Here is a 14,549-nt window from a genome sequence, read left to right as displayed (position 1 = left end):
ATGATACTGGTCTTTCTCCTTGGGGTTTGTTTTTTGGTTTGTTTTTCACAGGGAAGCTCTGAGCAAATGAACGGACGCCTACCTGTGTGGATGCGTAGATGGCGGTCCAAATCCTTCATGCCATGGACAGTTTTGAAGTGGCAACCTAGAAGGGAAGGAAGAAAACCCAGCTCTTCTTAAAAATATGACCTCCAAAAAGGCAGCTGCTATGAACTGAAGTGCTGGTGAGTCACGCGCCTGGGCACGATGCCCAGGACCCACAGAGGACGCTCCTGCTGGTGAGGGTGGGGAGCAGTGCAGGGACCTGCTGGTGAGGGGTCCGCGGGGCTCACCCCGCGTGCTCCGCCTCCTCTTTACCTGGATAGCAACAGTTGAATGTCCTTTCTCCGAGGGTGGCCATTTGTTCCTTGGACTCGGAGGGAAGCGCCACCCCGGGGGCTTTCTGGGTGTCACTGCTGTCGGGGGAGGGGCAAGCTGGCTTTGGGGCATCGTTGTCCAGTTCTGAAGCTGAAATGGAGACAAAGAGCCGGGTTACTTCATTTTCCGAACGTAAGCGCCATGGCGAGGCTGACAGTCGCGGGCCGGGCTCACCCACCGCCCTGCGCCACCTCCTCGGGGCACCGAACACACTGATGTACACGCTGGTCTTACAAAGTCATCTTCCTCTAACGACCAAGTCCCAGGAAATACAGGGCACGGAAGATGACGGTTTCACGGACAGGGACAACACGACTGGCCAGATCCAGACTGTAACACTTGGCGAAAGCGCTTCTCAGAGACCTAGTCTATAAGATAATTTCCCACCCACCCCATGTTTCACGAAAAGCAATACACACAAATCACGAGAAAAGTAAGACGAGAACAAAAGCCCCGGGGTTCTCATTAGCTGGGCCAGGAAGCTGGGTGTCAGGGCAACGCCGAACTATTTGGAAATGCTCCCTCTCCACTTCCAACCTTGTTTTGCCGCGACTGGGTGACAGCTCCCGGACCCGCTCCAAGCCCCCTGCTCTCGGGACAAGAGGCAGGTGCTTCAACAGATCTCTTCAAAGGGGGAGGGAAAAACCAGGGACTTAAAGACTTGCGCTGATGGTCTGTAGTATCAGGATCTTGATTCTGATTTGAACTCACTGTAAAACCATTTAAGACCGTGAGAAGGTGAATCCTAACTAGAAGTTTCAGGAGGGATCTTTTTTTTTTTAAGGTGTGAAGATGAAATTCGAGTTTTTAAAACATTCTCATAGTTAGGGGACGAATATTTGTAAGTTGCATATATACCTGATCTGCTTCAACATACCCCAGGACAGGGGAGTAGTATGAAAGACACAGGACTGTCCACGCGTCATTACATGAGAAGCCCAGCTATGGGAAGGACCTGGGAGCTCCCTGCGCCATTCGATCCTCCGTGAGGCGGAATCACGCGAAATTGACCGTTTTCATGGGCCCAGATGGTCAGATAACAATTTCACATGGTTCGATCTACATAAGTCGTTTTCAAAATGTCTAGAACAAAGGCAAAGTACTCCTACAGAGGTGCTAGCCACGTCTGAAGTCTTAAAATAAAATAAAAAAGAAGGATCTTGACTAAATTATGAAATATAGGCCAAGGTCGGGGACCTTTTGTGTGTCCCAGGCACAGAAGGTGGATTCCGTTTCCCTTCAGGGTTTATCAAGGTGAACTTCTCTTACCGTGCGACGCGGGGCAGAGGCTCTGCTTAGCCGTCGTACTTACTAGCTGTGTGCCCACTGGCCGCTCACTTAACCTTTCTGAGCTAGTTTCCTCTCCTGCGAAGAGGAAGCACTGACCTGTCTCAGGCTGCTCAGAGATGAACGTGTACACTCTCAGTAGTGCCCGGCCTGAGCCTGAGTACACACCTCAGTTAAAAAGCACTCCCGGAGGTGCTCGACTGGGGTCCCTTTGCCCCCAGGGAACATTTAGCAACATCTGGGGACATTTTTGATGGTCAGGATCATGTGCATGCTGTGGCATCTAGCAGGGGGCATCTAGCAGGTGGCGGGCAGGGGATGTGCTAAACACCCCACAATGCACAAGACGGCCCCCTGGCTGAATCAGCATCACCTGAATTACGGTTAAATGTAATTTCCCAGGGGCTGGGGTGGGAGAGATGGAACCTGCATTTTAAAGCACCCCTGAAGTGACTGTCATATTACTCTAAAACTTTGCTACTCGAAGGGTGGGCCACGGAGCATAACATCAGCACAGCTGGGAGCTAGTCAGAAATGCAGAACCTCAGGCTCCATCCTACCTGCAGAAGCCTCCTGCACTTTAAGCTCTCCAGGTGGCTCCTCTCTGCTGAGGCGTGTACTCCGACTCAGGCTGGGCTCTGCACTGAGAGTGTACACTGCTCATCTCTCAACAACCCGGAGCCAGGCCAGTGCTTCCTGTTTACTGGTGAGTAAACTGTAGCTCAGAAAGGTTAAGTGAGCGGCCAGTGGGCACACAGCTAGTACGATGGCTAAGCAGAGCCCGGCGGTAAGAGAAGTTTGCCTTGATAAACCCTGAAGGGAACTGGAATCCACCTTCTGTGCCTGGGACACACAAAAGGTCCTGACCTTGGCCTACCCTTCATTATTCGGAGAAGCCCAACTCCAAGCCTGCACTTTTCTAACTCAAGTGCATCAGAAGCACCTGGAGGGCTTGTTAAGACACAGGTGTCTGGGCCCCGCCTCTAGAGTTCCTGATTCACTGGGTCTGGAGTGGAGCCGGTATTTTTCTAACACGTTCTCAGCTGCTGCTGCTGCTGCTGCTGGGCCTGGGACCACACTCAGAACATCTGCTCTGTAAGGATGGAAGATGACTCAGGGGATGGATGCTCACGGTCACGGGGCTAGAAGCTTTCAGCTGACTAGAAGCCACAGCTGCCACATCTGAAGCTCATCACTCTGCCCCTCAGAGGGAAGCCCCAAACCTGTATTACTTAACAATCCTCGTTTTAAAGGAAATCTCTCAAGCTTGAGGGTTCTAATCCCACAGAAACCGAGGAAGGCTGACACGCTGACGGCTAAGTGAGAGGATGTAAAGCACAGTGGTTCAGGGATCTGACTGCGAAGCCAGCTAGTAAGATCCAAATTCCAGTTCTATCATCTATCACCTGTGTGACCCTGAGTATGTTAACTTCCCCGTTCCCGAGCTGCCACATCAGCAAAATGGGGATTCAGCCCCAAACTCATAGGTTTCCATGAAGATGATTAAATTTAGCAGCCGTAAAAGAACTCTGTACGTAAGTCAGCACTATATAAATATTATTGGTTTTATTCACTGGTGTGTACACCTGTGAGCCACCAGGTCCTGGGACAGGGAAACACATGGTGGAGTGCATTTCTCTCTTCAAAACAGGCGGGAGAGAGATGGATGAGCTCAAGTTATCAGAAAACTCAGTCCAACAGCCCTCAAGGGCCACCCAGGTAGAATGTGAGGGAGGGGCTGAGGGACTTCCCAAAGAGACTTCCTTCACTGTACATCCAGGGGAGCCCACACTCTCCTGGGAAGGCTACAGCTGGGGCAGAGACCCTTCTAGCTTGAAAGGGGAGGGGCGCACACATTTGATAGTCAGAACCTAGTTTAGCACGGTGGGCATTTTTTAACCCTTTGAAAAACTGCTGATGTTATTTAGGAAAGTTGTTTTCCTGCCTCTGTTAGTTCTTTCTTTCTTTCTTTCTTTCTTTCTTTCTTTCTTTCTTTCTTTCTTTCTTTCTTTCTTTCTTTCTTTCTTTCTTTCTTTCTCTCTCTTTCTTTCTTTCTATTTTGTTTTTTTTACTGGTGGTGATTGAAGTCTACCAATTGGCCTGCTCCTTTCTACTTCCTCCAGAAGCCGAGTCTGGTGTGGCAAAGCCATCTGCGAGGGGCCCAACCTAAACAAACAACCAGGGCAGCCTCCTGCCCAGCACCGGGGACCTGAGACACCGGAGGAACCGAAACCCAGCAGCTGGAAGGCTGCCTTTCTCTGCAGGGCTGGCTGGTGTTGACGGCGTTTGGGACATAATTCTGATTATGCGCTGCTCCCACGGAGGGCACCCCAGTACTGCACAACACAGACCCCCCCTCCCCAATGCCTTCAAACACAGGGAGCAGTGCTCGGGGCCCAGCCCTGTTTGCAGGAATAAAAGCAGCCAGTAACAGGAACTTTGACAAACAGCCTGGGGTAACTCAGCAAGTCTTCAATAGTCTCTTCCCCCTAAAGTTCAACATCCCCAATAACTCCTCAATTCCTCTTTCAAGAGGATCAGCGGGAGCCCTGGCCCCCACTCCAGAAAGACTGTCCTGGTCCAACTATTTGTCCCCATTCTAGGCCTTGGCCCAGTGGTATTTATGGTATTTTGGTTATGATAATTCATGCAGCCAAGCCTTAGTTTCAAATACAAACTATTAACTTAGGAGTGGCCCGGTGAAGGCTTCCCTCTTCTGCCACCTCCTGGGGAGAGCAAGGTCATCAGAGCATGGTGCTGGGGTCTGAGCCTTCTCCCAGAAGAGACCTGAGATCCCCCTTGACCGGAAAATGCAGGGAAAGCGGAAAAGACAGGGAGTGACAACTCCTCTTCCCACTTCCTTCCTGAGAAAAAGGTGTCAGCTAACCACGGCGGGAGGGGAACCTCCAGTCTTCACCTGCAAGCAAGATAATCGGAAAGGGAAGCGCTTTGGAAATGCAGATTCCCCGACCTCACCCCACCCCCCGACATTCCTAGGGGTGGGGTGCCTGAGAGCAGCCGTAGGAATTTGACCAGTGAGCAAAGCTCCCTCCCCACTGCCCTGCGGGCGCTTTAGAATCGGCGGCTCCAGCGGCCACAGCGTGAGAAATACCGCCGAGGTGTTAGGGCTGCCGAGGGTCTTTCCGCTCCGCCGGGACCCCCTCAGCTACGTGGCCCCCGAGTTGAGCCTGGTAAGTCCGACTGTGGCACTGCCCTGCCCGACATCCCCTCCCCCTAACGGCTCCACGTCTCGGGGGTAAAAGGCGCCCCCATCACCTCTCCGACCTCGGCGGAGCCGCTCAGGTCCAGCGCGCGCCCGTGTTCCCCGCGCCTGGAATGCGCTCCCCGGGGCCATCTCCACGGCTCGCTCCCTCGCAACCTTCAGATTTTTACTCGACGGTGCCTTCCTCGGCGAGGCCGGCCCTGGACAGCGCATTTGAAAGGGACGCTCGCCCCCAGATCGCCCATCTCCCTCCACCGCTTCGCCTACGCCCCTCCCCCACACGGCGCACCCTACACCCCGCGCTCCGCGGCTTCCTCTCCGGGGCCGCCTCTCGTCCGCACTGGGCCCAAGCTCCAGCCGAGCCGGAATTCTGTCCTCCTCGTCCCTGCTGGGTCTTCCTCCAGCACAGCCTCGTGTACCCGCCAAGCTCAGGCATTCTTTCCGATACTTCACATCCTCCAGCAGGTCTCCCTGCGCGCGGGTCTTAATACCTACTTTCCGGGCGCGCAGCCCCCGCCCAGCGCCAAGGAGCTCGGGGACCACAGTTGCGACGCACCCCGAAGACAGCCTCGTGAGGGGTCTCCGAGCGTGTTTGGGGGACGACCCTCCGTCTACTAGCGTTTTGGGGGGGGGGTGGCTGGAGAAGTCCACGCGGAGAGCGGAGTCATTTACCCAAGGAGGGTGAATCTGGAAGGTGGGGGAAGGGGCCGGGAGCGCGGAGGTCCGAGCCGCAGGACTTCAGTTGCAAGCTCCATCCACTCTTCCACGCCCGGTGGCGGAACCCTGCACCCGCGCGAGCTCGGAAACACCCGAGAAACAGCAGCCAGCCTCGGGGCGCGGCGCCGCAGCGCTACTCACCCGACTCCCCGGCCACCTGGCGGGCCGCCTTCGCGACCTCGGGGCGCGCGGGCTCCGGCTCCGCGCAGTGGAGGTGCTGGGGCTTGGTCTGCTTGCGCCGCGACATGGCTAACGACCCGGGCTCCCGGCGAGTCCCCACGAGTGGCCTGCTTGGTCCAGCCAATTCCTGGAGTTCGGAAATTACACCCGCTCGGCCCAAGCGCGCATGTCCCGGCAATTCTGCTCCTCCGCGGAGCAGGGCGATTTATCACGAGTCCTGACGGCTGATTGGCCCGGAGCCAGGGCCGCGGGGTCCCGGGGAAGCGCGGTCCGCCGCCTGGCAGGCCGCTCCGACCCGGAGCTCGTTAGAAATGCCGACTCTCGGGCTCCACCCCGGACCCGCGGCATCAGAATCTGCATTTTAACAAGCTCCCCAGGTGATCCGCGTGCACAGTCAAGTTTGAGAAACCGTGTCTGCATTTTAACAAGATCCCAGGGTGATTCGTGTGCCCATTAAAATTTCAGAAGCACGGCGCTCCTCCGACTTGAATGCGCTCGGGGATCACTGGGGATCTCGTTAAAATGCAGATTCTGACTCCGCGGGTCTCGGGTGGGGCCTGAGCTTCTGGATTCCTAACGAGCTCCCGGGTGATGCCCTGGCGGCGGCGGCGGACCCGGCCGCGCTCCGAGTCGGACTTAATTGGCCCGGGCACTGGCTGGTTGCTTTTCAAGCTCCCCGGCTTATTCTGAGAGGTAGCCAAGGTGGAAAGGGCGACCTCCACTCGCGGCTCTCAACCTTGGCTGTATATGCGGATTTAAAATTTAAATGAGGCCAGAGTGTCCCCAGCTGCAGGGTGAACCACAGTTCCTGGAGAAGCCGATTAAAAATACAGATCCCGAAAGTTTTGGCTTCGGGCGGCGGGGCCCGGGAATCCGTATGTCGACACGGCGCCGCCCCAAGTCTAAGGCCACAGCAGAGCAGCCTGTGGGCCTAGGGGCGCGGGCCCGCCCAGCAGGGGACTGAGGCCTCTCCTCCGAGAGGTCGATCTAATTGGCGTTCGTGCTCAGACTGGATGGGGCCTTGATGAGATCCGAGGGGTGTTGGGGGGAACCCCTCCTTGCACTAGGTGAACGACATCCTACAGGGAGCAAGAAAGCCACCTAGTCCCCCAGGTGTTTACTTGCTCCCAAGTGGAGTTGTTACTGAAGGCGGGGCTGTGCCCCGAGCTTGCCCGAACCTGAGAATCACGTGAAGCCTTCTTTAAAAAGACCCAAGTTCAACTCTGAGTCCCGGGATGGGCCTGGGAACCTGTATTTCCGCCGCCGCCGCCGGCAGAGGGTTTGCGCCGTGGCTGGTGCGGGCCCCTGCGGTTTCTCAGAGTCCCGCCGGCTGTGCAGTGACTACCACTGGCAAACCCTAGGGGACCGCCTGGACATGAGCATTTTTATATTTATTAAAAAAAAAAAAAGTGCTGTTTTCTTTAACTTTCCTGTTGATTTTCAAGCTGTGGATTGATTCTAGGGATGTTTGTGTAATACAAGAAAGGTGAAGTTACTTGAGGTTAAATTGAAAAAATTTTTTAAAAAGTTTTCTTTGGGATGTGTGTGCATGAAGCTACACATACATGTAATGTCCTTTGAAAACATCCCTACGTGCTTGGGTTTCTTGGGTCTCCTTTGGAAGGTCTCAGAAGGAGACAGGACAGACTGGGCAGTGGTGGCCCCTGGGGAAGTGCATCCTGCACGGGAAATGGGTGACATCTGACACCCTCTGTAGTGCTTGAGGCCTGTACCTGTGTGTGTGCTGCTCACACTGTCCATATCCTTCACCTCAGGGGCACACAGCTGGATTAGTCAATCCTTGCTACAGGGCACCTTGTCATCGCTGATCCATCACTGGCCTGTATTTGGTTACTGTTTGTTACTTGGTTTATTATGATATAATAAATACCAGGCAACCCATCACCCCAAACTAGGACCTTAACCATAACGTACATCTCCCCTCCCCTCTAATTTAGTAGCCATTAATCCAAATCCTACATACTAATTCCTTTGCTTTTTCTTTTTAGCATGCCCGCCCCCACCCCTCAAGTATTCTTAAAAATACATGCCATTTTAATTTTAAAAGAACTTCACAAAAAGGGTATGTAACCTTCCAGGAATTATTTTCCCCACATTTATTAGATTCCTAAGATGATCTAAATTGCTGTCACTGGCATTCGTCCATTTTGACTGGTGTGTAATATTCCGCGGTATGAACAAACCAGAGTTCATCCGTCTGCTCTCCTGTTGTTTCCTGGTCTTTGCCATGTGTAGAGAGAGTGTGACTCTGATCTACGATCTTTCTAAAAAGTGTCTGAATTTCTTAAGTGATGTCCACACTGGTTGGGTTGTAGATGACTAAGAAATGATGGCTCTGATTTATTCCTGCCCAGCAGTGTAAGAGGTAACTGTGGAGTCACAGCTTGCCTTAATTTTCGCCAGATTGATCTACAGATACGACCTTACATTTCACTATGATCTTACTTACATTTTCCCTGTGTGCAGTGTTTTGAGAACAAAACAAGTAAAATTATTCATGCTTTTCACAGATATAACGATAGCAACTGATTACATTTGTTTCATTTTTCGAAGTCACTGTTTTAATATCTACACTACATGCATTTGGAGTTGTGGTGCTAAATTCAGTTTACTGCCGTGTTTGGTTTTAATGGCTTGATTTCAAGGGTTGTACTTGAAAAACTGAAAAAGTATTATAACTCACAGGATATAGAAATCTAAGTGAAAGCAAGGTTATCATTGGTTATGCTTGGTAAGTTATTCTCCTTTTCATATCCCATTTACCAATTATACCAATCAACTAGTCATTTTTTAAAAAAAATTCAGCTTATAGCCTGGCCAGTGCGCTCTGTGGTTGAGTGTCGACCCGTGCACCAAAAGGTTGCCGGTTCGATTCCCGGTCAGGGCACATGCCCAGGTTGTGGGCCAAATCCCCAGTGGGGGGCATGCAGGAGGCGGCCAGTCGATGTTCTCTCTCATCGATGTTTCTCTCTCTCTCTCCCTCTCCCTTCCTCTCTCTCTAAAATCAATAAAGAAAAAAAATTCAGCGTGTACATTTTCACCTTTCCTGATGACCAGTCTGGAGCTTTTGCAAATTCAGCTGAAGAGGGTGCATCACTATCTCTCTAACAAGTGGATTTCAAAACCACGGAGGCTCCTTATTTGGAAGATGTTTAAACAGATTAGAAATTCTGTTGCTAAATTTAAACATGCAGATAGAAGTGTTTATATCATAACTTGATTCATCGCTTTCAGCAACAGAATTACTTAGCAATGGAATCAAGGACAAACATGCACTTCAAAACCCTTTCTTCATAGGATGTTCCTTTCTCTTCTTTATATGTCACCTTTATCCTGAAAAACATTTTTTTAATGGCTGTTAGACTGTTCCCTTTATCACAGAAAAAGTCAGTAAATTTTCAACGCTTGATAAAAGAAACCTCGTCCTGGCCGGTTTGGCTCAGTGGTGAGCGCGTCGGCCCGTGGACCAGAATCCCGGGTTCGGTTCCTGCTAAGGGCACGTACCTAGGTTGCAGTTTGTCCCCAGTGCCGGTCGTGTGGGTGGCAACCACTCAATGTATCTCTCTCACATCGATGTTTCTCTCTCTCTTTCTCCCGCTCTATCTGAAGATAAATGCAAGAATGTCCTCGGGTGAGGATAAAAAAATATATAAGTAAATGAATGAATGAATGAATGAATCAATAAATCAATAAAAGAAACCTGGAGAATATCTGTAATTTCGATAACTCTTAAGTATTTTGTCGAGGGATAAACAGTGCCCCTCTGAACTACACAAAAGATTCTCTCTGCTGCCGTGTGACCCTCAGAGAGCTGCTCTGTGCCCTACTTTCTCACCCATAAAAGGGCAACACAACAGCTAGTGGTTGTGAGGGCGCCTTCCCATGTGTCTAGTACACAGCAATGTACAGTGTAGAGGCAGGACTCCACGTTAACTATCATTCACAGTGACAGAGGAAGAGTTACAGTTACCCATGCTAACAGCTCACACTCATCTAGGCTTGGTGGTTCCAATGAACTAGGCACAGGTACTGTTTTACATGGAAATAAATTGGAGGAAAAGCAGCCTATGCTGACATTACTCAGCCCTTCTGAATTGCACGCTTCCCATGCTTTTATACCTGTGTGTGTGTGTGTGTGTGTGTGTGTGTGTGTGAGTATGAGTAGTTTAATACTACTCATTTAACAGTGCTCAAGTAATTGCTTTATTTTGCAACAGAAATAGATACAAATAAGTTATAATTGTCTCTGGCTGTCCTGGGTCTCCTGGGGTGTGAGCACCTTGCCGGTCCCAAGCCACCTCCTTTGACTTCTGTCACCACCACGACAGAATTCTCCACTTTGGATCCAGGACAGAATGAGTAAATGTTTATCCAGGTACAAATGAGTCCCAGACGGGGGGTACATCTAGACAGAAGCTAATCTGACTTCTTCATCGGCCAGGAATTAATTTATGTGTTCATCTGATAACCAAGTTTGGAGCCCACATGACTTTCTGGGTCTGTTCCAGGTGTTGGCTAATGTGTGATATGCAAGACCAACAAAACCCAGCAGGGCAGTCAGAGAAGGAAGGAATGAATAATGAATGAACGAATGCATGCATGCATGAATGCACAAGGTTGTTTCCGATAACTCGGGGTGCTGAGACCAAGATGAAATGGGGTGGTGTGATGGAGAGTCACTGGGTGGTGGTTGGTGGGGGGCAGCTGAGTTGGGCTAGAAGGGACCTTTGAGCTAAAACCTGAATAGAATAGGCAGCCATGAAGAGAACCTGGAGGCTGGCACTCCTGGGAGGGGACACCGTAGCAAAGGCTCAAAGGAGATGCGCTTTGCTGTATTTGAAGCCAAGTTAGAAGATTCACTGACTAGGTGGTTCTCAGAAAAGAAAAATCTGGCTTATAAAAATTTGAAAAAAAAAAAAAAATGTCCAAGCTCACTTATGATTCAAGACACACCAGGTAAAGTAAATTGAAATACCGTTTTATAGCCTGCCTGAATAAAAAGATTAAACACGCATATCAGCAGGTGAGAACAAACTCTGACCCAGCCGTCCCTCCCCCACCCTGCACACTCTCAAAGTCACCACGCATGAGAACCATCTGGGGACCTTGTTAAAATGCAGATTCTGACTCCCGTGTGTCTCAAAACCTAACATAAACCCAGATCACCTGGGGACCTTGTTAGGCAGCAGCTTCTGATTTCAGTGCTTCTTAAACTTTAATGGGCGGAAGGATGACCTGGAGATTTTGTTTAATGTGGATTCTGGGAAGGATGACCTGGAGATTTTGTTTAATGTGGATTCTGGGCAACAATTGTGCAAGAGGTGTTTAGCCTCACTGATTACAAGGGAGTGAATATTAAACAGCTATAAAGGCCTCTCTTTTTTTCCCACCTCCCAGATCAATAAAAATCAAGAAGGCTGATGACATGTCCCGTTAGCAGGAGCGCAGGGAAGCCGTTGCTCGTGGGAGGGTAAATGTTTGTGGCCACTTTGGAGCGTAAGTTGGCAATCCGTTTTTAAATGTGCCCTGCCAAAGATCTAGCAATTAATTCTCCTTTCCATGTATTCTCCAGATAAACATCTTCACCTGCGCACAACGAGTGCCTCTAAGGATATATCCCCCTAGATATAAACACATGCAAATCTATATGTATTTCCAACAGTGACACATGAAAATCCAGGCTAAAAAGGTATTGCCTGGCCAGTGTGGCTCAGTGGTTGAGCATCGGTCGACCCATGCACCAAGAGGTCACCTGTTTGATTCCTGGCCAGGGCACATGCCCAGGTTGTAGGCCCGATCGCCAGTGGGGGGCATGCAGGAGGTGGCCAATCGATATTTCTCTCTCTCTCCCGCTTCCTTCCTCTCTCTCCAAAAATCAATAAAGAAAAAAATTAATTTAAAAAAAAGGTGTTAGAAGGAAAGTCACTGGCTATGTGCTAAGCAAGTGAGGGTGGGGGAGTACTTTGTGGGGTAGACGGATTGAAGAACGTACATTTTCCGTGTGTATGTAAGAGTATTACCCCTAGTAATGCTTCCTTTAAAAACAAACATACAAAAATACCAGAATGTATTCACATCCTGTGAATACAAACAAAACAGAATGTATTCACATACTACTTTATAGTTAAAAAGTAATAAATAACTAAATTGTGGTTCTGGCATACAGTGGAATAAATTCTACATGACCATACAAAATAATAATGCATTTCTGTGAGCACGGATAGGGAATATTCTTCAAAATATATAAGTGAGCCCTGGCCGGTTTGGCTCAGCAGTTAGAGCGTCGGCCTGCGGTCCGGAGAGACCCGGGTTCGGTTCCCGCTAAGGGCACGTACTTCGGTTGCAGTTTGTCCCCGGCCCTGGTTGGTCGTGCGGGTGGCAGCCACTCGATGTGTCCCTTCACATCGATGTTTCTCTCTCTCTCTCTCTCCCTTCCTCTCTCCCCCCCCCCCACTCTATCTGTACAAAAAATGGAAAAATATCCTCGGGTGAGGATAAAAAAACAAAAAAAACCCAACAAAATATATAAGTGATATGTTCAAAGGATAGAAAAGTACACAGATTATGTGGTTGTGTGTATGTATATATGTATATAAAACACAAAGATCTAATAGCATCTCTCTATGAAATTCAATATATACAAGGTTGCCAAACGTAGGTTTACAGTTGTATGTGAAACTGAGCTGTATTATTATTGATTATTTTATTATTTTCCATACAAACAACTGTAAACCTCCCTGGGCCCCATCCCATATATGAACACACCCACAGAGGAGACCAGGGACCTGGTCACAGGAGTTATCCCTGAGGACAGGACAGCAATATTTGTGATGCAACTGTCCAAGTGACCGACATCATGCTAAGTGCCTTTCTGCAATCTTTCAAGTTTTAAAAATTTGAAGAATCATAATATGTGGCATACATACAAGAGTGCATACAACATAACTGCAATTTAAGGAATAAAACTAACATTCATGTAACCACCAACTTTATTTACTTATTTTTTTGGTATGTGCCCCTAGTGGGAACCGAATCCGGGACTCTCTGGTCCGGAGGCTCATGCTCCAACCGCTGAGCCAAACTAGCCAGGGCAAACCACCACCTTTAGATCTAGAACATTCTTTGTACCAAAGAAACCTTTCACACGTTCCCATCCGTAAGCTGCTGCTTCCTTCCGTCACCTTGTTTGTTTGCTTCTTTAAGAATAGCTTATTAATTTTAGGGAGAGGGGAAGGGCAAAGAGAGATGTGGGATTGCAACATCCATCGGCTGTCTCCTGCACGCCCCCTACTGGGGACAAGCCCACAACCCAGGCATGTGTCCTGATCAGGAATTGAACCAGCAACCTCTTGGTGCATGGGATGACACTCAACAAACCCAGCCACACTGGCCAGGGCCACTATTTCTATTTCACATAACTATTATTTAAAAATAATTTTGCCACCCAAATAGTATGCTGCTTAGTCTGAACTGTGTGAGTAATTTTCTTAAACTTTAAGTGTGCGAGACTGAACAGGTTTGCTACAGGCAGCTGTAGCTCATTCATTCTCACTCTCGCATGACCTCCGTTGTATGACTACACTACACTGTGTCTACACCTTTACCGCCAATGGGTGGTTCCCAATTTGGTCATTATGAGCAATGCAGCTGTAAACATTCATGCACAGGTTCCCTGACTCCTGTAGGGAAGGTTCTGTGCGCCCAGAATCTGCTCTCCAGGTCATTCTGCTCATTCAAGTCTGAGCAGCACGGAGAGCAGAATCTGCTTCTTAACAGGGTTCCCAGGCAACCTGCACCTGTGTTACATTTTGAGCCACACTGGAGTCAGAATCTGCATTTTAACAAGGTCCCCTGGTGATTCTCGGGCATGGTAAGTTTGAGAAGCACAGTGTGTGGGATCAGCTGGATCTTAGCATATGTTCCTGTTCAGCTGACCTGGGAGACGCCAAACCATTTTCCAATGGAGCTGTATCAATTTACATCCCCATCAGCATATATAGCGTTTAACATAAAATAAGGAAATTAGTTTAAAAGCCACTAGGGCACAGTCTTAGTTGAAAATGTGAATAACCACTACCCAAATCCTCGCTTCTTCCTCCTCTTTCCTTTCTGCTCCTACCCCCAGGCCCTCTCCTGAACCCGAAATGAAGAAATGAAAAGCTGGAAGCAGCTATTGTATGGGCAACAAAGTGGATGAGGACTTTCATTTATAGAGAAAATAACCTCCAATTCACCTGCTGGCTCCTATAGGTTTGGAAGTTCCTGAACTGCAAAGGAATGTAATAGGAATTTGAAGCTTCTAGACCTGGGGCCAGGGGTGGCAGCCTGAGGCAGTCAGTTGTTTTACCTGCTCCTGAGAAAAAGGAGTTTCTGATCCCTTTCTAGCAACGATGAGATTATGCAGACCAATTATCATTTTCTATGGCTTATGCCACAGTCTCCCTGACTCTGACATCTTCTATTAGTTTTTGTTCCAGAGCCATTCATTTGTTTAACAAACACTGACTGGGTTCCATCTGGGTGTGAAACATTATGCTAACCTCTAGGAATACAACAGCAATCCTTTAAGGGAGTCACAAAGTAATCAGGAGGAAAAATAAGTGAATAAGACAGTGTGATAAAGGTCCATACAGTGGTCAGGCAAAGCTTCCTGCAAGAGGCGGATTCATAACCCCAGATGTATAGGTATTGGGCAGGCAAAAAA

At 49.3% G+C, this 14,549-nt stretch overlaps 1 protein-coding gene across 2 annotated transcripts in view; it reads right to left on the bottom strand.

Moving 5' to 3' along the window:
- Positions 1-14,549, bottom strand: part of ZFP64 (ZFP64 zinc finger protein) — a 66,906-nt gene that overhangs the window by 15,060 nt on the left and 37,297 nt on the right. Inside the window, exons 1-3 of one of the 2 annotated variants that reach the window (XM_036244778.1) lie at positions 5,786-5,891; positions 358-507; positions 83-145 (exon numbers count right to left, since the gene is read on the bottom strand). In XM_036244778.1, coding sequence (XP_036100671.1) covers positions 83-145; positions 358-507; positions 5,786-5,891 — 319 coding nt within the window. Of the gene's footprint in view, positions 1-82; positions 146-357; positions 508-5,785; positions 5,892-14,549 lie in introns of those variants that run through there. The other variant, XM_036244777.1, reaches the window with a different exon arrangement.

The sequence above is a fragment of the Molossus molossus genome, unplaced genomic scaffold (assembly GCF_014108415.1).
Source record: "Molossus molossus isolate mMolMol1 unplaced genomic scaffold, mMolMol1.p scaffold_m16_p_6, whole genome shotgun sequence".
Taxonomy (NCBI): domain Eukaryota; kingdom Metazoa; phylum Chordata; class Mammalia; order Chiroptera; family Molossidae; genus Molossus; species Molossus molossus.
This window is presented reverse-complemented; position numbering and strand designations above follow the sequence as displayed.